This window comes from Coregonus lavaretus, assembly GCF_964263955.1.
Source record: "Coregonus lavaretus genome assembly, chromosome: 5".
In the NCBI taxonomy this organism is placed as follows: Eukaryota; Metazoa; Chordata; class Actinopteri; order Salmoniformes; family Salmonidae; genus Coregonus; species Coregonus lavaretus.
This window is the reverse complement of record NC_139992.1, coordinates 41,223,408-41,244,865: the sequence shown is the minus strand read 5'-3', so window position 1 is coordinate 41,244,865 and position 21,458 is coordinate 41,223,408. Positions and strand designations below refer to the sequence as shown.

At 43.4% G+C, this 21,458-nt stretch overlaps 1 protein-coding gene and 1 pseudogene across 3 annotated transcripts in view; both read right to left on the bottom strand.

Annotated features, from left to right (window-relative positions):
- Nucleotides 1–21,458, bottom strand: part of LOC311129140 (solute carrier family 41 member 2-like) — a 28,395-nt gene that overhangs the window by 3,018 nt on the left and 3,919 nt on the right. For both annotated transcript variants that reach the window (XM_084161435.1, XM_084161436.1), the window contains exons 4-10: nucleotides 20,892–20,963; nucleotides 17,934–18,078; nucleotides 17,566–17,712; nucleotides 13,512–13,659; nucleotides 13,317–13,396; nucleotides 10,939–11,070; nucleotides 10,491–10,639 (exon numbers count right to left, since the gene is read on the bottom strand). In XM_084161435.1, coding sequence (XP_084017561.1) covers nucleotides 10,491–10,639; nucleotides 10,939–11,070; nucleotides 13,317–13,396; nucleotides 13,512–13,659; nucleotides 17,566–17,712; nucleotides 17,934–18,078; nucleotides 20,892–20,963 — 873 coding nt within the window. The remainder of the gene's footprint in view (nucleotides 1–10,490; nucleotides 10,640–10,938; nucleotides 11,071–13,316; nucleotides 13,397–13,511; nucleotides 13,660–17,565; nucleotides 17,713–17,933; nucleotides 18,079–20,891; nucleotides 20,964–21,458) is intronic.
- On the bottom strand, nucleotides 2,329–7,372 carry LOC311129143 (E3 ubiquitin-protein ligase TRIM39-like; annotated as a pseudogene). The gene has a single exon. The product of its transcript is annotated as an E3 ubiquitin-protein ligase TRIM39-like (transcript).

The window sequence follows — 21,458 nt, the reverse complement described above, 5'->3', positions numbered from 1 at the left end:
GTAGCCTGAAATAACACTGACTTTACTCCTTGTGACAGAGCAGTGAATCAAACACTTTCTCTTATGGCCCTCTCTCCTTGTCTCAGTCTATCAAGTTCAATATTTTCCCCCTGTCTTTTTATTGAGTGTCACTGTCCATCAAATACCCCTTCGACACACCCACTCACTCACACACGACACAGACGATAATCAACAGAATAGTTTAAAAACTCTCCCCAAATCCAAATTGTGTTGTCTAAATACGTTTTAGGAGACAATCAGGAGACAGACACAACCAGACAGAGAGAACGTCCAACCTCCCCTTCCACCATAACAGTGTATTAACTTGAGCTGTCTAATCAATGCAGAGGAGAAGACTCTCCAGAATGGAACCCAGACACTGTTTGATGTCCTGCGGCTGGATGTGAGCCTGCATCAGCCCTTTGTCTCCATCTTTCTAATTAAAAGGATTTACACAGGAAACGGAGTGCTTTGAATGTGTTTGGTCTAAAGGCGAGTGCTTTGAATGTGTTTGGTCTAAAGTGAGTGTCTTTAAATGTGTTTGTTTTCAAGTGTGTGCTTTGAATATATTTGCTTGGAAAACTGATGTGAAATGCCAGAATAATTAATAAGCAACAACAGAAAAATACCTTTCTCCCTGCCATCCCTTTTCACATGAGCAAATTCTGTCTAGACAGTACTTTGTCCTTCTCTGAGCACATAACCAAGTTGCAGGCTAAGGTTACATCTAGGCTAGGTATACTGTATCGTAATCGCTCCTCCTTCACCCCATCTAGCAAACTAATCTTGATTCAGATGACCATCCTACCCATGCTAGATTACGGAGACGTAATATACAGATCGGCCAGTAACGGTGCACTTGAGCGGCTAGATGTTCTTTACCATTTGGCCATCAGATTTGCCACAAATGCTCTTTATAGGACACATCACTGCTCTCTATATACACCTGTGTTGACTGGCCATTTCTATATACTTGACGCAAGATCCACTGGTTGATGCTCATTTATAAAACCCTCTTAGGCCTCACTCCCCCCTACCTGAGATACCTTTGGCAACCCTCATCCTCTACATACAACACCTGATCTGCCAGTCACATTCTGTTAAAGGTCCCCAAAGCTAACACATCCCTGGGTCGCTCCTCTATCCAGTTCGCTGCAGCTAGCGACTGGAACGAGCTGCAAAACACTTCAACTGGATGGTTTTGGACACTAGCTGACATTTGTAGCTGTTTTGTTTGATGTGCTTTGGCTCTGCCTTTTCTGTACTTCGTGCTGTTGTCTGCCCTTAATGTTTGTGCCATGTTGTGTTGTTGCCATAGGTCTCCCTTCATGTTGTGTGGTGGTCTCACTTGTCGGGATGTGCTTTGTTTTCCCTGTCTGCTGATGCCAAGTGTCTTCCGTCTGTGTTGTCCGTCTTGTCTTACTTTTTTTTTTATCCCCGCCCCCTGCCCCACAGGAGGCCTCTTGCCGGGCCGTCATTGTAAATAAGAATTTGTTCTTAATGGACCGGCCTGGTAAAATTAGCAGCACATCTGGTACTGGTAGCTCGCATCCGCTACAAGACCATGGTGCTTGCCTATGGAGCAGTGAGGGGAACGGCACCTCTGTACCTTCAGGCTCTGATCAGTCCCTACACCCAAACGAGGGCATTGCGTTCATCCACCTCTGGCCTGCTGGCTCCCCTTCCTCTGCGGAAGCATAGCTCCCGCTCAGCCCAGTCAAAACTGTTTGCTGCTCTGGCACCCCAATGGTGGAACAAGCTCCCTCACGACGCCAGGACAGCGGAGTCACTCACCACCTTCCGGAGACATTTGAAACCCCACCTCTTTAAGGAATACCTGGGATAGGATAAAGTGTTCCTTCTAACCCCCCCCCCCCCCCCAAATTGTAAAGTGGTTATCCCACTGGCTATAGGGTGAACGCACCAATTTGTGAGTCGCTCTGGCTAAGAGCGTCTGCTAAATGACGTTAATGTGCCCTTGAGCAAGGCACTTAACCCTAATTGCTCCTGTAAGTCGCTCTGGATAAGAGCGTCTGCTAAATGACTAAAATGTAAAAATGTAAAAAATGTACAGAATTTTGACAAGATTAGGACATGGTAAGAAATGAGGAGATGGGTCCACAGATATAATTTTCAACTGTAGTACTCTCTCAATATCAGCAGGATCTCATTCAGGCCAATAAAAGGGCCTACCACAACACAACAGGTCTCTCAGTATGACAATGGTGAAGGTCATGACGCTCCTCTGTCCCATCTCAATTACACACTAACATGTGAAATGATGTGTTTAGCTAGTGTCGTAGAAATTACCACCAGGGACACCTGAAGTCAATCTTAAACGAATGATTCTTTATTATCAGCAAGCTGGAGAGGTTCAAACAAACTTAATGCACCAAGTAGTACACGTCTGTCAGGCGCTCTCCCGGGGCAGTCCCGTTAGTTCTCTTATATACTGCTTACACAGACAAGTGCATTCAGAAAGTATTCAGACCCCTTCCACTTTTCCACATTTTGTTACATTACAGCCTTATTCTAAAATCGATTAAATACATTTTTTTGCCTACAAAATCTAGACACAATATCCCATAATGACAAAGCGAAAACAGGTTTTTAGCAGCATTGAAGGTCCCCAAGAACACAGTGGCCTTCATCATTCTTAAATGGAAGAAGTTTGGAACCACCTAGACTCTTCCTTGAGCTGGCCGCCCAGCCAAACTGAGCAATCGGGGGAGAAGGGCCTTGGTCAGGGAGGTGACCAAGAACCCAATGGTCACTCTGACAGAGCTCCTGAGTTCCTCTGTGGAGATGGGAGAACCTTCCAGAAGGACAACCATCTCTGGAGCACTCCACCAATCAGGCCTTTATGGTAGTGGCCAGACGGAAGACACTCCTCAGTAAATGGCAAATGACAGCCCGCTTGGAGTTTGCCAAAAGGCACCTAAAGGACTCTCAGACCATGAGAAACAAGATTCTCTGGTCTGATGAAACCAAGATTGAACTCTTTGGCCTGAATGCCAATCGTCACGTCTGGAGGAAACCTGGCAACATCCCTACGGTGAAGCATGGTGGTGGCAGCATCATGCTGCGGGAAGGTTTTTGAGTGGCAGGGACTGGGAGACTAGTCAGGATCGAGGGAAAGATGAATGGAGCAAAGTACAGAGAGATCCTTAATGAAAACCTGCTCCAGAGCGCTCAGACTGGGGTGAAGGTTCACCTTCCAACAGGACAACTACCCTAAGCACACAACCAAGACAACGCAGGTGTGGCTACGGGACAAGTCTCTGAATGTCCTTGAGTGGCCCAGCCAGAGCCTGGACTTGAACCCAATCGAACATCTCTGAAGAGACCGGAAAATAGTTGTGCAGTGACACTCCCCATCCAACCAGACAGAGCTTGAGAGGATCTGCAGAGAAGAATGGGAGAAACTCCCCAAATACAGGTGTGCCAAGCTTGTAGTGTCATACCCAAGAAGACTCAAGGCTGTAATCACTGCCAAAGGTGCTTCAACAAAGTACTGAGTAAATGGTCTGAATACTTGTGTAAATGTTATTTTTCAGTTAAATTTTTTTTATACATTTGCTTTGTCAATATGGGATATTGTTTGTAGATTGATGAGGGAAAAAAACAATTTAATCCATTTTAGAATAAGGCTGTAACATAACAAAATGTGGAAAAAGTAAAGGGGTCTGAATACTTCCCGAATGCACTGTATATTTGCATGATTTAGCTTCTTAATTATTCATAATTAATACATCATTAACGTTTGGTTCCTGCATGTGACTGGCACCATCTCCTATCTTTTTATTTATAGAACATATTCTGGGCGTTCTGCCAAAAGGTCTGAGGAGGGGGTCATGACCGTCTCCCCCTCATATCGCTACCCAACACCTACAGGAACCAATGGTTGTATGAGACAAGATTAACAATTCAAGGCTCTCTCTTCAGACAACAAAATGTTCCTTCACACTAGCTATATACTTCCATTAACAGATTGTGGAAGACATTGATGATCCTGGATGGGCCTCTCTGTACTGTTCGTGTCTCGCTCGAGAGGTGGGAAAGGCACAGCTGGAATTGCATGGATTCTATCTCTGAAACCCCATTCAAAGAATCCTACCAACGAAAGTGTGGGAAAGCAAGAAGATGTGAGAGTGTGGGGAATTCTCTAAAAATTAGAGGGAGACAGGGATAGAGGTTGAATTCTCAGAGAGAGAACACACAGTTCTTAGTAGAGGGCAGCAGCTGAGGGTGTGAGTGTGTACTGGGGTTAGAGAGAGTGAGTGAGTGAGTGAGTGAGAGAGTGAGAGAGTGAGAGAGAGAGAGGCTGCTGACTGGGGGATCACACACTGAGCAAACACAGCAGGGGGAACTTTCCACTCCTCAGAGAGAGAACAGCCTGAACAGGCACTGTACACTGGGGTTGATCACAAGCATAGGGCACACGTCTATTTACATGGCCACAGAAACATGCATAAGTGATTTAGGACCAGCAGTTTTGTCAAAAGATACCACTGTCCTCTCTGTTAGCAGGAGTGCAGAGATACATGTTCTCTGACAACAGGGTATTTTTTTACTTTATAGCAGGCATGGATTGGGGGGGGGACTATGGTCTGAGAGAGGGGAAAGAGAGAAGATAACTGCATCACATGTAAATACAATAAATCCTACTGTTCTATAATAACACTATTTAAGATTAATTGAAACAAACTTTTCATGTGACAGAGAGAGAGAGATTAGCAGATTTCTTATTAAGGACATTTAAAATAGTAATTTTTCACACTGCTGTCTCTTCTCAAGACTGACACTTAGTTGTGACATTACAAATCATGTTGGGTGACTGACAGGAGTGATGATCAGAGGGACAGAGGTTTCACCACTTATATTATTAATGGGCATAAGTATGGATATAGTTTCTCTGTGAAGGTGTAGCCAGTGTAAGAGCAGATATGAGAACTGGCCTTCACATCATAAAAGGAGACCTGACCCTCCTCATAATCCACAAACACCCCCACCTTCTGGGGCTTCTCTCTCAGGGAGAGGGGGACACCAGTGCTGGTGAGAGCCTTGTACTCATTTTCATTCCTCAGCCAGACAGTCCAGTATCCATCCTCAGGGTTCAGGGTCATAGTCCCCTTCCTATTGATGGACTCTCTAGCGACTCCTAATGTCCACTTAGTCTTCCCCTTAACCATCACCTCATTGTAAAATCTCGCTGAGGAGAAGCCTTTCTTTCCAAAGACACAATGACTTGTGGAAAACCTCTCTGGGTTGTCAGGAATATTATGTTGTGTATCTTCATGTCTCACTTGTTTCCCATCCTCAGACAGGATGAGTTTGGGATGTGTCATATCAGGGTCCAGAGTCACATCCATTGCATACTGCGGAATCCTCTTCAGTTTGACTTCAGGCAGCTTCTCCATCTCTTTATTCAATGTCTCCTCCAGCTCTCCTTAAAGTCTACACACACAGATCACTGATCTTAGACCAGTCCTTGGTGTGTGGAGGGGTGCAGAGGGATAAGAAGCTCTGGAGAAGGTGGAGGTGGTCCTCAGTGAGTGAGAGCTGCTCCAGCTCAGTGCTTCTCCTCTTTAGCTCAGTGATTTCCCGCTCCAGCTCTTTAATGAGCTCTTCAGCCTGCCTCTCTGCTGCTTTCTGCTTCTCCTCAATCACCTCAATGAGCTCAGCCTGCCTTCTCTCAATGGAGCGCACCAGAGTAGTAAACACCTGCACACTGTCTGATATCTCTCTCTGCTTCTCTCTTGCTGAGCTCTACTGAATGTTTGACCACCTTAACCTTCTGCAGTCACTCCTGGATCATCTGCTGAACCTCTGCCTTAGCCTTCCTCTCTCCTCACTTCCTCTAGAGGGACAGTGTCATGAGTCATGTGGTCTGTTTTCAAGCACAAGACACAAAAACAAGTCTGGTCACTCCTACAGAACAGCTCTAGAGGTCTGTCATGCTTCTTACACATCCTGTCTTCCAGGTTCTCCACAGGGTTGATCAGCTTGTGTCTCTTTAAGGCTACAACTCTCTGATGAGGCTCCAGGTGAGTCTCACAGTAAGAGGTCTGACACACCAGACAGGACTTCAGGGCCTTGAGCTTCGTCCCAGTGCAGAAGTCACAGGACACTTGTCTTGGTTTGGCAGGGGACTCATCTTTACCTCTGACTCTCATCTTCTTAAAATTCTCTACAACCTCTCTGAACGTTGTGTTAACACGAAGCTCAGGTTTCCTGTAGAAATTCCCCTTATATAATGGACACTGGCACAGGTCATTGCTATCCCAGTATCCACTGATACAGGCCTTGCAGAAGTTATGTCCACATGAAATGGTGACCGGCTCAGTGAACACATCCAGACAGATAGAACACAGGAACTGCTCTTCAGACAGAAGACTGCTGGAGGTAGCCATATCTAGACAGAGACCAGAGGTGAAACCATAAACCATTTCTTGGACTCAGTTGGCTCTCTATAATAAATATAAACATCTCAATAAAGGATTCAGAGTTGTCAAGCAAGCCAGACATTATGATTCCAACCAATCTTTTGTATTTAAATATTTGAAAGGTACCAGCCTGTTCTACTACTTAATTTTGAAATATACCTTTACCAAAGGCAGACATGTTTAACAAGTGATCATGCTACGGTATGATGTTTATGTTACTACTTGTCCAGGTAAATGTTTTTTTTTTACTCACCTGTGTTGATGTTGACTTATTACGATTCCTAGATTAATAAGACTCTCACAGAGATAGAACGCAGCGTAGTTGTGTAGGGGACTCATCTTTACCTCTGACTCTCATCTTCTTAAAATTCTCTACAACCTCTCTGAACGTTGTGTTAACACGAAGCTCAGGTTTCCTGTAGAAATTCCCCTTATATAATGGACACTGGCACAGGTCATTGCTATCCCAGTATCCACTGATACAGGCCTTGCAGAAGTTATGTCCACATGAAATGGTGACCGGCTCAGTGAACACATCCAGACAGATAGAACACAGGAACTGCTCTTCAGACAGAAGACTGCTGGAGGTAGCCATATCTAGACAGAGACCAGAGGTGAAACCATAAACCATTTCTTGGACTCAGTTGGCTCTCTATAATAAATATAAACATCTCAATAAAGGATTCAGAGTTGTCAAGCAAGCCAGACATTATGATTCCAACCAATCTTTTGTATTTAAATATTTGAAAGGTACCAGCCTGTTCTACTACTTAATTTTGAAATATACCTTTACCAAAGGCAGACATGTTTAACAAGTGATCATGCTACGGTATGATGTTTATGTTACTACTTGTCCAGGTAAATGTTTTTTTTTTACTCACCTGTGTTGATGTTGACTTATTACGATTCCTAGATTAATAAGACTCTCACAGAGATAGAACGCAGCGTAGTTGTGTAGGGGACTCATCTTTACCTCTGACTCTCATCTTCTTAAAATTCTCTACAACCTCTCTGAACGTTGTGTTAACACGAAGCTCAGGTTTCCTGTAGAAATTCCCCTTATATAATGGACACTGGCACAGGTCATTGCTATCCCAGTATCCACTGATACAGGCCTTGCAGAAGTTATGTCCACATGAAATGGTGACCGGCTCAGTGAACACATCCAGACAGATAGAGCACAGGAACTGCTCTTCAGACAGAAGACTGCTGGAGGTAGCCATATCTAGACAGAGACCAGAGGTGAAACCATAAACCATTTCTTGGACTCAGTTGGCTCTCTATAATAAATATAAACATCTCAATAAAGGATTCAGAGTTGTCAAGCAAGCCAGACATTATGATTCCAACCAATCTTTTGTATTTAAATATTTGAAAGGTACCAGCCTGTTCTACTACTTAATTTTGAAATATACCTTTACCAAAGGCAGACATGTTTAACAAGTGATCATGCTACGGTATGATGTTTATGTTACTACTTGTCCAGGTAAATGTTTTTTTTTTACTCACCTGTGTTGATGTTGACTTATTACGATTCCTAGATTAATAAGACTCTCACAGAGATAGAACGCAGCGTAGTTGTGTAGCAAGATTTCTGACGAGAAGGAGGGTTTCCGTTGCTGATACAAGTCTCTTCACTTTACTTTCACTTCAGCAAAGTGTGGTTTGCTTATTGTTTCTCTTAAAAAGGTACAGAGCTAACCTATTTACACACAGCTGAACACACTAAAACAGTGGTTCCCAACCCTTTTTGGTTACTGTAAAACCAACTGAATTTTGCTCTGCCCAGAGTACCTCTGAAGTACCACCTCATGTGCATTTGACCAGTAGACCTATGGTCTCATGAGTCTCCTCAAGTACCCCCTGTGGAAAGGCCAAGTACCCCCAGGGGTCCTAGTACCCCTGGCTGTAAGTCGCTCTGGATAAGAGCGTCTGCTAAATGACTAAAATGTAAATGTACATGTAAATGTTGGGAACCACTGCTCTAAAACAACTACGGCCTGCTCTACTCTACCATCTCTTCTCAATCTATTAATACTGTAATAATAATATCATATACCCTACTGCCTATGGTATCTTACAGTGTTAAAAGGATCACTAATGAAGTTAAAGAGTAATTGCAACTAACATACACTACCGTTCAAAAGTTTGGGGTCACTTAGAAATGTCCTTGTTTTCTAAAGAAAAGCAATTTTTTTGTCCACTAAAATAACATCAAATTGATCAGAAATACAGTGTAGACATTGTTAATGTTGCAAATGGCTATTGTAGCTGGAAACGGCTGATTTTTAATGGAATATCTACATAGGCGTACAGAGGCCCATTATCAGCAACCATCAGTCCTGTGTTCCAATGGCACGTTGTGTTTGCTAATCCAAGTTTATCATTTTAAAAAGGCTAATTGATCATTAGAAAACTATTTTGCAATTATGTCAGCACAGCTGAAAACTGTTGTGCTGATTAAAGAAGCAATAAAACTGGCCTTCTTGAGACTAGTTGAGTATCTGGAGCATCAGCAATTGTGGGTTCGATTACAGGATCAAAATGGCCAGAAACAAATAACTTTCTTCTGAAACTCGTCAGTCTATTCTTGTTCTGAGAAATTAAGGCTATTCCATGCGAGAAATTGACAAGAAACTGAAGATCTCGTACAACGCTGTGTACTACTCCCTTCACAGAACAGTGCAAACTGGCTCTAACCAGAATAGAAAGAGGAGTGGGAGTGTCTAGTTTGAGAAACAGACGCCTCACAGGTCCTTAACTGGCAGCTTCATGAAATAGTACCCGCAAAACACCAGTCTCAACGTCAACAGTGAAGAGGCGACTCTGGGATGCTGACCTAGGCAGAGTTGCAAAGAAAAAAAGTCCAGTGTCTGTGTTCTTTTGCCCATCTTAATCTTTTCTTTTTATTGGCCAGTCTGAGATATGTTTTTTTCTTTGCAATTCTGCCTAGGTCAGCATCCCGGATCTGATAATGGGCCTCTGTACGCCTATGTAGATATTCCATTAAAAAAATCAGCCGTTTCAATAGCCATTTACAACAGTAACAATGTCTACACTGTATTTCTGATCAATTTGATGTTATTTTAATGGACAAGAAAATTGCTTATTTTTTTCAAAAAACAAGGACATTTCTAAGTGACCCCAAACTTTTGAATGGTAGTGTATGCCTTCCTTCCTGTAACACCAGTTGTAGTAAGCATTGACCCCAGACTATCAAAGCTAAGTTCCACAGAATCAAGACTCCCAGGATGGCAGTTAGATCTTGCTGTGTACAACAAACCACTTTAAAGAAAATAGAGGCGGAGAGCAAATGCACACCTAGAAAATACCACACATTCCAGACAGTCGTGGCATACCATGGCACACCTATAGCAGTAAAAGCACCCATTCACATTCTGAGCCTTTGATTCCATAATCGATCCTAATGCCATCAAAACAGTTAAAGAAAACACACACAAGTCAGACTCCTTCAGGGATAAAACCACAGAGCTCTAGGAATGCTTAGGATACACACATTTTTACATTAACATTTTAGTAATTTAGCAGACGCTCTTATCCAGAGTAATTTACAGGAGCAATTAGGATTAAGTGCCTTGCTCAAGGGCACATCGACAGATTTTTCACCTGGTTGGCTTGGGGATTCAAACCAGCGACCTTTCGTTACTGGCCCAACGCTCTTAACTGCTAGGTTACCTGCCGCACCTAATTTTCCTTCAAATGTCATTGGAAAATCCTTAGGAAGGTGCACTCTCATCTCAAGTTCACGTTCATCATGTGTGTGGTTCATTTATGTTTAAACGTTTATGAAAGCAGAGTGAAAGAGGGCCTCTGAACACAGCTCGCTTGTGATAGTGTCACAATAATAGCGGTGTCTCACAAAATAACAGCTTTAAATAGAATGTAATGTCAGCCAGTGAACTTTCAAGCTCAGATCAAGGTCACAGTTGGAAAAGGAACTTGCAGACTATGGATAGTTTGCAAAGGAACTATCCCCCACTGTCGCATCGCACACAAACACGGACGCACGCACACACCCCTGACCTGTAAGAGGGCGGCAGCCAGGTAGACTGTCATAAAGATGGGCGTCAGGGTGGTGTGGCCGCTCTTCATCAGGTGGATGGTGTACAGAAAGATCAGGTGACCCGGGAGCACCAATAGGAGCAGCACCTGGGCCGAACGGTGATTGGCTCCTGAGAGAAAGGAGATGAAGGGACGAGAGGAGTTGAACTGTGCAACTTAGTCTAACAATAAAATAGGTTGCTAAGACGGTTCATAACCTGTGTATCTGTCAGCCTAAACACTTTGACTGGGGATAATTATGGGGTAGTGACTTAACATAGTGCCTTCTGCAGCACCTACAATCTATATCTTAAAATTACAGCGAGAGAAGAGGGAGAGAAATATCTCTATGCTAAGCAATCTGTCCTGTAGGATGCCCTGTTTAAAACAGATCACATTTCCACAGTTGAGTATTGGTTAGGTGCTTTACCTGTGCCACAGAAGGTGCGGCAGGGGTAGTAGCAGCCCTTGGCTTCCTCTGGTACCTCCCCAGGAGCACTGTGGAAGTGTAGGTGAGTGGAGATGCGGCTGGACTGGATAGCTACTAGGTTCCCCCCAATACCTGGAGAACAGACAGAACAGGCAGGCTTAGGGTTGGAGCTGATTGTAGGCAGCTGAGAATAGAACAGAAGTTAGGGTTAGAGAGAAATGTGAGGACCCATATTTGTATCCTTCCCTATCAGTTTGATGCCTTCCACTCACAGACCTGAGGTAGCACAACCTCTCCCTCCAAAGGGCAGGGGGTGTACTGTAGTTTCTCTCATAGTACTTTCACATATCAAGTCCTTCCAGATCCATTAGGACAGAGGAAAGGGTGTGAGTTTTGGTTTGGAATGCAGCCAGAAGGAGCATGAGGCAGCAGTGATGCATCGTGACAGTCTGAGACACACAGAGAGAGAGAGAGAGAGAGAGAGAGAGAGAGAGAGAGAGAGAGAGAGAGAGAGAGAGAGAGAGAGGTAGGGATAGACAAAGACAGGGAAAGTGATAAAAGGAGAAGGGGGGGGGGGGGGGGAAGAGAGAGGGAAAAAGAGACTGACAGCGTGCCCCATCTAATTCTGCTCAGCTTCCTCATGTAGACTGTAATTTGTATCAAGCAGAGGAACATTTCTCATGAGAACAACAGGACAAGGCAATTTATATCCACACACACACACACACACTACTCTCAGTCTGGTGACTCAGAGTAGTCTAGCCATGCAGTATGGCTCATGTACAAACACTCACAGCTTCCAGGTGGGCAGACCAGACAACCACTCCAACCCAGAATAGTGTATGAGACAGACAACACAGAACAGAAAGTAGAGGAGGAGAGGAGAGAGGCTGTGGTCAGTGAGACAGAAAGAGAGTTTGTGCATTCCAAGGAGTACCCAAAGAGGCACAGTACCAAAGGGGTTGTGTTTTGGGGAGGGGTATATTTTGGGGTAGCTGGGCTCATCTCCCCTCCTGTGCTTGTTATCCTGATCAGGCAGGCCTAAATGAGGACAGACACCTCTGCTGCCCTGAGGTTATGGTCACTTAATCCAATCCTTGTTGTCTCCCTGTCTCTCCACTGACATTTAACTTCTCCATGTTGCGGCTAAATAGAATGCCCCACCCTCCTCATTCCACCTCTCATCCATCTCCTGTCCACCACTCAATCCCCCTTCTCCCTCACCTCTCGCCCCTCCAGAGGTCTGGGGAGTATGGTGGTTACACCTCAGCAGGGGGGCTAGCTGCTGTAATGTGGGTCACTGGGTCTGACGGAGGGAGGGGGGGGGGGGGGGGGGTAGACCACAGGGGGTCCCATCTCCCACCCCATCTGAGTAGCTCTGGGGCAACAGACGGACTGTCTGCATGCCTCTTCTCATCTCCTCTCCATTTTCCTTTCTCCCATTCCAGTCTCCTTTCCCTCTCCCATCCTTCCATTCCCCCAATTCAGTTATCAGCTCTTTCCTCCCCTCTCCTCTCCTTTACAAGCTTCAATCATCTCCTCCCTTCTTATATTCTGTCTCTAGTTTTGAAGAGAGGAACTGTGCATGTTCAGAGTGAAAGCATCAAAGGCTCAGTCTAGTAATCTCCTCCCTAAAGGATAATTACCACCTCCATGTGTTGTAAATCACAGATAGTTGCAGGGTTGGTGATGAAAGCTCCCTTTTCTAGCCCCAGAGTCATTTGTATGTGTGGTCCCCCTACACACGCTGACACACACACATACACACACTTCCCAGATCACCCAGCCATTTCATGATTTGTAGACATCTCGGCAGAAACATCGATTAAGAGGCACACAGTCGTCTTCCATCTAGTTAAATGTCTCTCATTAATAATGTTTAATTAAAAGCTGATCTCTGGTTGTCGAAATGCCAGCAACGGCCTTGGCAACGGTCCCCCAGTAAGGATGGGAGGAGGGTGGCATTAGCAGTGATACAGAGACAGATAGGTTTGTGTTTAGTCCATTACTCAATATTTTTCTAACCACAAAGTTTGGTGCCCATTGTCAGTCACATTGTAAACCCACACAGTGTCAGTCACATTGTAAACCCACACAGTGTCAGTCACATTGTAAACCCACACAGTGTCAGTCACATTGTAAACCCACACAGTGTCAGTCACATTGTAAACCCACACAGTGTCAGTCACATTGTAAACCCACACAGTGTCAGTCACATTGTAAACCTACACAGTGTGTCAGTCACATTGTAAACCCACACTGTATCAGTCACATTGTAAACCCACACTGTATCAGTCACATTGTAAACCCACACTGTATCAGTCACATTGTAAACCCACACAGTGTGTCTTTAATCAGTCAGTGATATTGTGTCTCACCGTTAATGACAGGGGTGTACACCACAATGCCAGCCAGGTTCGGGTCAGACACTGTTTTGTCCAAGATGAGTCCTCCGATACTGCAGAGCACAGAACATTCACACATTAAATGGTGGTCTCATTCTCATCATGTGAATGTACGATAGTCTGTTGCTATTTCTCTATGATAGTGAGTGAGTGCATCCACACACACACCTGCTGATGACCATGGCAGTGATGACAGGCTCCCAGCCGGAGTAGAGCAGGGTGCGGCTGGCCGGGTGTCTGGAGGAGATCACCATCCACACTGGAGTCAGAGACAGGAAGAAGGCACACACCAGGGACGACACGTACGGGTGAGAGTCTACAAACAGAGACAGACAAACAGACAGACAGAGCGAGAGAGAGATAGACAAATCAAATTGTATTTATCACATGCGCCGAATACAACTGGTGCAGACTTTACAGTGAAATGCATGCTTAAGAACCTTTCCCAACGATGCAGAATTTAAAACTAACACAAGAGGAATAAAATACATTAGACAAGATCGAAATTGGGGAGAAAAAGGGGGTATAAAAAACCCCCCAGAGAGACAGAGAGGAAAGGGGAGAGTTAAAAACAGATGTAATCACCAAATAAAGAGGCCCCCTACTGGTGGGAGTTACAACAACAAACACCATTTATATTTACATTTACATTACATTTTAGTCATTTAGCAGACGCTCTTATCCAGAGCGACTTACAGTTAGCACATACATTATTTTATCGAACCCACAACCCTGGCGTTGCAAACGCCATGCTCTACCAACTGAGCTACATCCCCTGCCGGCCATTCCCTCCCCTACCCTGGACGACGCTGTGCGCCGCCCCATGGGTCATCAGCTTCAGCTGCAAGAGGAGGGGGGGAGATACTGTCCCTCCTCTCCCCAGGAAAGACAGCGTGACACAGAGCAGGGAGCAAGAAAACAGAGCTCCATAACAAACCAAAGGAGAAGTCCTGTATTTGTATGACTCAGTACAGTGGCTACAGAACAGGACATATCTAACTTATAAACCTGAGAAACAGATCATCACTCACTATCAAGACACTATCCTTGGATGGATCTACTATATACTGAAATTTGCATGCACACACACACTTCCTCTTCAGCCAAACGCTAATGATTATTATAGCACTGAATCACACTAATGATTATCATAGCACTGAATCACCCTAATGATTATCATAGCACTGAATCACTCTAATGATTATTATAGCACGGAATCACTCTAATGATTATTATAGCAATGAATCACTAATGATTATTATAGCACTGAATCACCCTAATGATTATTATAGCACTGAATCACCCTAATGATTATTATAGCACTGAATCACTAATGATTATTATAGCACTGAATCACCATAATGATTATTATAGCACTGAATCACTCTAGTGATTATTATAGCACTGAATCACACTAATGATTATTATAGCACTGAATCACCCTAATGATTATCATAGCACTGAATCACCCTAATGATTATCATAGCACTGAATCACCATAATGATTATTATAGCACTGAATCACTCTAGTGATTATTATAGCACTGAATCACACTAATGATTATTATAGCACGGAATCACTCTAATGATTATTATAGCACTGAATCACCCTAATGATTATTATAGCACTGAATCACTAATGATTATTATAGCACGGAATCACTCTAATGATTATTATAGCACTGAATCACTAATGATTATTATAGCACTGAATCACCATAATGATTATTATAGCACTGAATCACTCTAGTGATTATTATAGCACTGAATCACCCTAATGATTATTATAGCACTGAATCACCCTAATGATTATCATAGCACTGAATCACCCTAATGATTATCATAGCACTGAATCACTCTAATGATTATTATAGCACTGAATCACTCTAATGATTATTATAGCACTGAATTACTCTAATGAATATTATAGCACTGAATCACTAATGATTATTATAGCACTGAATCACTAATGATTATTATAGCACTGAATCACTCTAGTGATTATTATAGCACTGAATCACACTAATGATTATTATAGCACTGTATCACCCTAATGATTATTATAGCACTGAATCACTCTAGTGATTATTATAGCACTGAATCACACTAATGATTATTATAGCACTGAATCACCATAATGATTATTATAGCACTGAATCACCCTAATGATTATCATAGCACTGAATCACTCTAATGATTATTATAGCACTGAATCACTCTAATGATTATTATAGCACTGAATTACTCTAATGAATATTATAGCACTGAATCACTAATGATTATTATAGCACTGAATCACTAATGATTATTATAGCACTGAATCACCCTAATGATTATTATAGCACTGAATCACCCTAATGATTATTATAGCACTGAATCACTCTAGTGATTATTATAGCACTGAATCACACTAATGATTATTATAGCACTGAATCACCCTAATGATTATTATAGCACTGAATCCCTCTAGTGATTATTATAGCACTGAATCACACTAATGATTATTATAGCACTGAATCACCATAATGATTATTATAGCACTGAATCACTCTAGTGATTATTATAGCACTGAATCACACTAATGATTATTATAGCACTGAATCATCCTAATGATTATCATAGCACTGAATCACCCTAATGATTTTCATAGCACTGAATCACTCTAATGATTATTATAGCACGGAATCACTAATGATTATTATAGCACTGAATCACTAATGATTATTATAGCGCTGAATCACTAATGATTATTATATCGCTGAATTACTCTAATGATTATTATAGCACGGAATCACTCTAATGATTATTATATCGCTGAATTACTCTAATGATTATTATAGCACTGAATCACTAATGATTATTATAGCACTGAATCACTCTAATGATTATTATAGCACTGAATCACTAATGATTATTATAGCACTGAATCACTAATGATTATTATAGCACTGAATTACTCTAATGATTATTATAGCACTGAATCAGTCATTTTGGAGAAATAGAGAAGGGGAAAACACCTGCTTAATGTCTAGTAGTGAGATGATCATCCCCCTCTCGTTATAGTGTCTAGTAGTGAAATATGTAACTCAAATCATCCCCCTCTGGTTACCAGATGTTCCCCTCACCATGATCCCATTCCAGACACTTAACCATGATAAACCCCCTGAAGACATAGATATAAAACAGAGAGAAGGAGCTCTATGTCGTCCCAGTGGGTAGAATTGGGTAATAGTCCCAGTCATGATGGCCCAGGTATAGCCGCCAGTCCCTGGGTTTAGGCTTGGCTCTGGGTGCCACTGTGGTTCGCCATTCCCTCGCCACGTTTCAACTATAGGTCTTAAAATAAAATGTTTGCAGTAGCCAACCGTGGCCCGTGGCCTTGGGTGTGTGTATATATAGTCCCCTGGATATCTGTGTACACCATCAGGCTAAAATGATTAACTTTAGCTGTGTAAACGGCACATTAGTCCAATTAGGCAGAACACAGTGGACGGGACGGACACGGCTGGCCCTTACAACAGAGACACTGTCCTCTGTGGCTATGTTCCAAACGGCACCCTATTCCCTATGTAGTGCACTACTTTTGACCAGGGCACATAGGGAATAGGGTGCCGTTTGGGACACAACCTGTGCTACACCACCAGGCAAGGCAAGGCCAGACAGATTTACTGCACTGAGCTGGTATGAAAATATGAACAACTCCTCTATTAAATTATCTCAGAGGTTTTACTGTAGCCTTTCATTGATTTTTAGTCTCTGGTCTGGTGATGAATGCTTGTTTCATAGGGCTCAGACACGTCAAGGTTAGTTAGCTACACTTTCCAAAGGAAACGCTTGCTGGTCCACTGTGTTGGGTAATGTAACGCGAGGAAGCGCATGTGAGGCTGGGCATGGCATTAATTAAATATGGACTATGGAGAGAGAGGGAAAGAAAGATATGGTCTGTTCTGATGAACTACCAGTAATGACACAAACCATAATAGCGTAAGAGTGCCATCTAGTGGTTGAAAGATGCAGTCTGATTCCAAATGGACCATATCTTTACACTATTGCCCAGATTTATTGAGCATTTTCACCTTTTTTCAAGAGGAAATAAAACATAAACAGAGGAAGGATAAAGTGAAGGATTGTGAACTTAATATAGAGTGTAAAAAATAGTTAACTGGTTTTGTGTCTTTTATTACCATCTGGAAATATCCAGTGCAAACCCTCCTCCTCTTACCCAGGCAGTTGTAGAGCCCCTGGCTGATCCAGGCCAGGATGGCCAGGGTGATGAGGTCACCGAAGCTGGCGGCGATGGGCGTAGCCACGTTGTCAGGGTTGATGCCCGTCTTCTTGGAGCCCACAATCACCCCCACCATGATGAAGCCTGGGGTTCAGAGGGTACAGAGGTCAGGGGGACATGCCTGCACATATCTCAACCTTCCATGTGTGTGTTTGCTACTAATGTATAACATGAGACCCATCAGCAGTAGGTGATAATATGTGTTATAAGGTGGGGTTTTGACTGTTTGACTGTCTGACTGTCTGACTGTGCCTATCCCATATCAGAGTACGTGTCCTTATCTATCTGTGTGTGTGTGTCTGTACCCTGCAACATAGAGGCTATGAAGGCAGTAGCCACGCTGGCAGAGCAGAGCAGCACGGCATGACTCATCTGGAACTTCCCCTCTGGGATCCACCCCAGAACCACCGCTGCCACCGCCGCCAGGAAACCTACTACTGTAGCCTGTACCTAGAGTGAGAGTAGGGGAGAGAGAGAGAGTAGGAGAGAGAGAGAGAGAAGGAGAGAGAGAGAGAGAGAGAGAGAGAGAGAGAGAGAAGGAGAGAGAGAGAGAGAAGGAGAGAGAGAGAGAGGTGGGAGAGAGAGAGAGAGAGAGAGAGAGAGAGAGAGAGGTGGGGGAGAGAGAGAGAGAGAGGTGGGGGAGAGAGAGAGAGAGAAGGAGAGAGAGAGAGAGAGAGAGAGAGAGAGAGAGAGAGCGAGAGTAGGAGAGAGAGAGAGAGAGAGGTGGGGGAGAGAGAGAGAGAGAGGGGTGGGGGAGAGAGAGAGAGAGAGGAGAGAGAGAGAGAGAGAGAGAGAGAGAGAGAGAGAGAGAGAGAGGTGGGGGAGAGAGAAAAAGAGAGGGAGAAGGAATATAGTGAATGAGAGAAAGGGAGAGGTGTTAGGGCAGTGTTAACAGGAATAACATGAACCTGTTTTTCTAACAATGTTTTCCTATTATATGATACACTGTCAACATTGAAGACACTTCCTCAAGGGGCCATTAAACACTGTGCTTTAACACTATCAGTCACTCAGCCAATAATTACCAAAAGTACTAACCAGAAGTACACATACTACGCAGATAGACAGATAAACAAGGAGATAATGGCACAAATCCAACAGCTCGCCAATGTTCCCTCTAAGTTGCACGCGGGAGCGCAGCTCCCCCCGGACTGCCGCGCAGAACAAATATTAGCTCACAGAGAGAAGCACGAAATTGAACTTCACTCAACTTTCTAGAGCAGTGGTCACCAACTGGTCGATCGCAATCTCCAAGGCGTTCCTATTTGATCGCCAAACATTTCTGTAAAAACCCAACGATAAAGCCTTGTGTTCCTATTTTTATTTTTTATTAGTTTCGGGCTGTTGGCGGTAGGTGAACCCGATTCAGCTGCCCTGCGTGCCGGGTAGGCCAACCGTTGCCATTTTGAACCATTTCATGTATCCGAAGGTACAAACTCTGCCTTCCCGGCGGGCCCGGCGAGCAAATCAAGTGCACTATAGGCCTACCGCTGGCCATTCGGATGGCTCAGATTGCCGTGTCTGCAGTAACGTAGCAGGTATAAAAGAAATCTACAGAAAAGTTCATACTGTGAGATTTCAAAACGTTTAAAACCATGACTAGAGAGAGACTGTCAATGAATACAGCAAAGAGCTGCTGTTTTTATGAGTGAGTTCATGTTTAAGTTCTTACTCAGCACTGTCAACATAGCCATTCAGCACTGCAGCAGTAATGAATGAGTAGGAAAGTGTATCTATAGGCTTGCGTTGTTGTTATTATTAGCGGCTTGCGGCTTTTTAATATCAAGGAATATTTCACTTTCTCTGTTCATAGGAGTAACAACATGAACGTGTAAATGAGGCAGAAATAATGCGGTACGACTCGAGTTTCGCCATCAGCTGGAAGACGTTCTCCATTTTTGGTCAGTGGAAGAAAGGGAGAGTGGACGGATGCTGAGAGGCGGACCCTCAGTCTGATGCTCTCTCCCTCCGCTGAGACTGACCATCAAATGCAGGCACCATCAGCCCAGTAAAATAAAAAGCAAATTATTTAAATGTACCTCACAAGTAATACAACAACGGATCTATTACCGGTGTGATCATACAGCCTACCTCAACAGTCATGCTAATCACATTAGCGCACGTTAGCTCAACCGTCCCGTCTGAGTGGTAGATCTCGGCTTGCATTTTGATCTTGACTCAGAAAAGGTTGGTGACCACTGTTCTAGAGTTTTCCCTGTTAACACTATTAACGTTTCCCTTTACTGTGGCGATTGTGATCGCATCACCACATTATTAGCCCCTTTCAATGCAACATACCAAAACAAAACTAACTATACAAGATATTCTGTTGTAGGCAGAACGCATTGGAGTAGGATTCTATTGCATTGACACGCATGACTCAGTCCGTATTCTACACAGACCTGTGCGGCATAACCAATCAGAGTTGCAGTAGGCCTACATGCAAATAGACCATTGCCATATATGGATCTGTGCCATTTACTTTGAACTGGACTGTGTTTACAGCATGAGTGGTAGTGAGTAGATGCGCTTATTTTGAGATCAAAGCGAGAATTGAATGTTGCACACGTGTGCACATTTTGTTAATAGTTAGTGAGTTATTAGCCCAGTTATAGATAATTTGTAGTTAGCAATAGGGGTGTGATTGCTTCCTACAAGAGCACAAAACGTATACATTTCTAGACATCTTTGAAAAGCGAGTCAGGTAAAGAGCTTTTTTTATTTATTAAGAGGCAGTGTTGTATTTTGAGACAGGCTTGAATAAGCTAAGTAGCCAATAGGCAGAGGGTAGCATAATTTGTCTGATTCTCCGTAATAATGTTATGGGAATAATAACGCATTTTATTTTGTAAATTGGTTTCCTGCATCAAACAACACAACAACATTTTCAGTCACCTCCTTGTCTGAAGGACAAGTGGATAAACAGGTTAATGTCAAGCCCTGCATGGAATTTAGGCCTACATTGAACACCACACATTGGCTGCTACTGTAGGCTGAATGTTATGGGATGCATTTTCTCCATTGTTTTTTATGTTAGGCCACTCCGGTAGATCAAATAGCCACAGTAGCCTACTTGGCCACTGTTAAAACTGTAACTTAAGGTGGGTACAGCCTCAGTGTTCACAGTAAACGCGCACTGGAAGTTGCACAGAATTTTCACAACGTTCAAGTTTGCGCTGAAATTTGCTCAGTGGCTTTTTTTTTAGGCAACATTGCTCCTGTCTATGAAGCTGACATTGTGTGTGTGTGTGGTGTGTGTTTACCTGCTTTAGCGCTAGGTTTCCTATGATCAGATTCCACTTCTCTATGGGAGAGTCCATCTTCCCCACGTTCACCTGCACAGGGACAGACCAAAATCAGCAACTCAAATCATCCAATATTCACTTTCATCTCCTACTCAAATAGCCTACCCACAAAACAGATTAAAAACTACTTTGAACAGTTTGTAGGCACCGTTAATCAGATTACAAACTAACTAAGCACAATGTTCAATTGAGTGCATTGTTTCAGATTGGAGGGTTTGTGACCGTTCTTGTTTTCTTAGCAAAAGTATGCAGAGCTTAGCAGTTTCTAGTTTTGAGAACAAGGAGTGAGCTGAGGGAACAAGTGAAACACAACACTGAGTTTCTCTGTGTGAGACAGAACAGAATGATGTGAATGTGTATCTGTGAGGAAAGAGGAGGAACTGGCCAAACTGAACAAAGAGAGAATTCTGTCCCTCACTTCATCAACTTCTCCGACCAAACATAATTTGAATGGGGGAGAAAGAGAAGGAGGATCAAAGCGAGGCAGGAAGATGGGAGAACCAGAGTGTACTGCCGTGTGAGAGT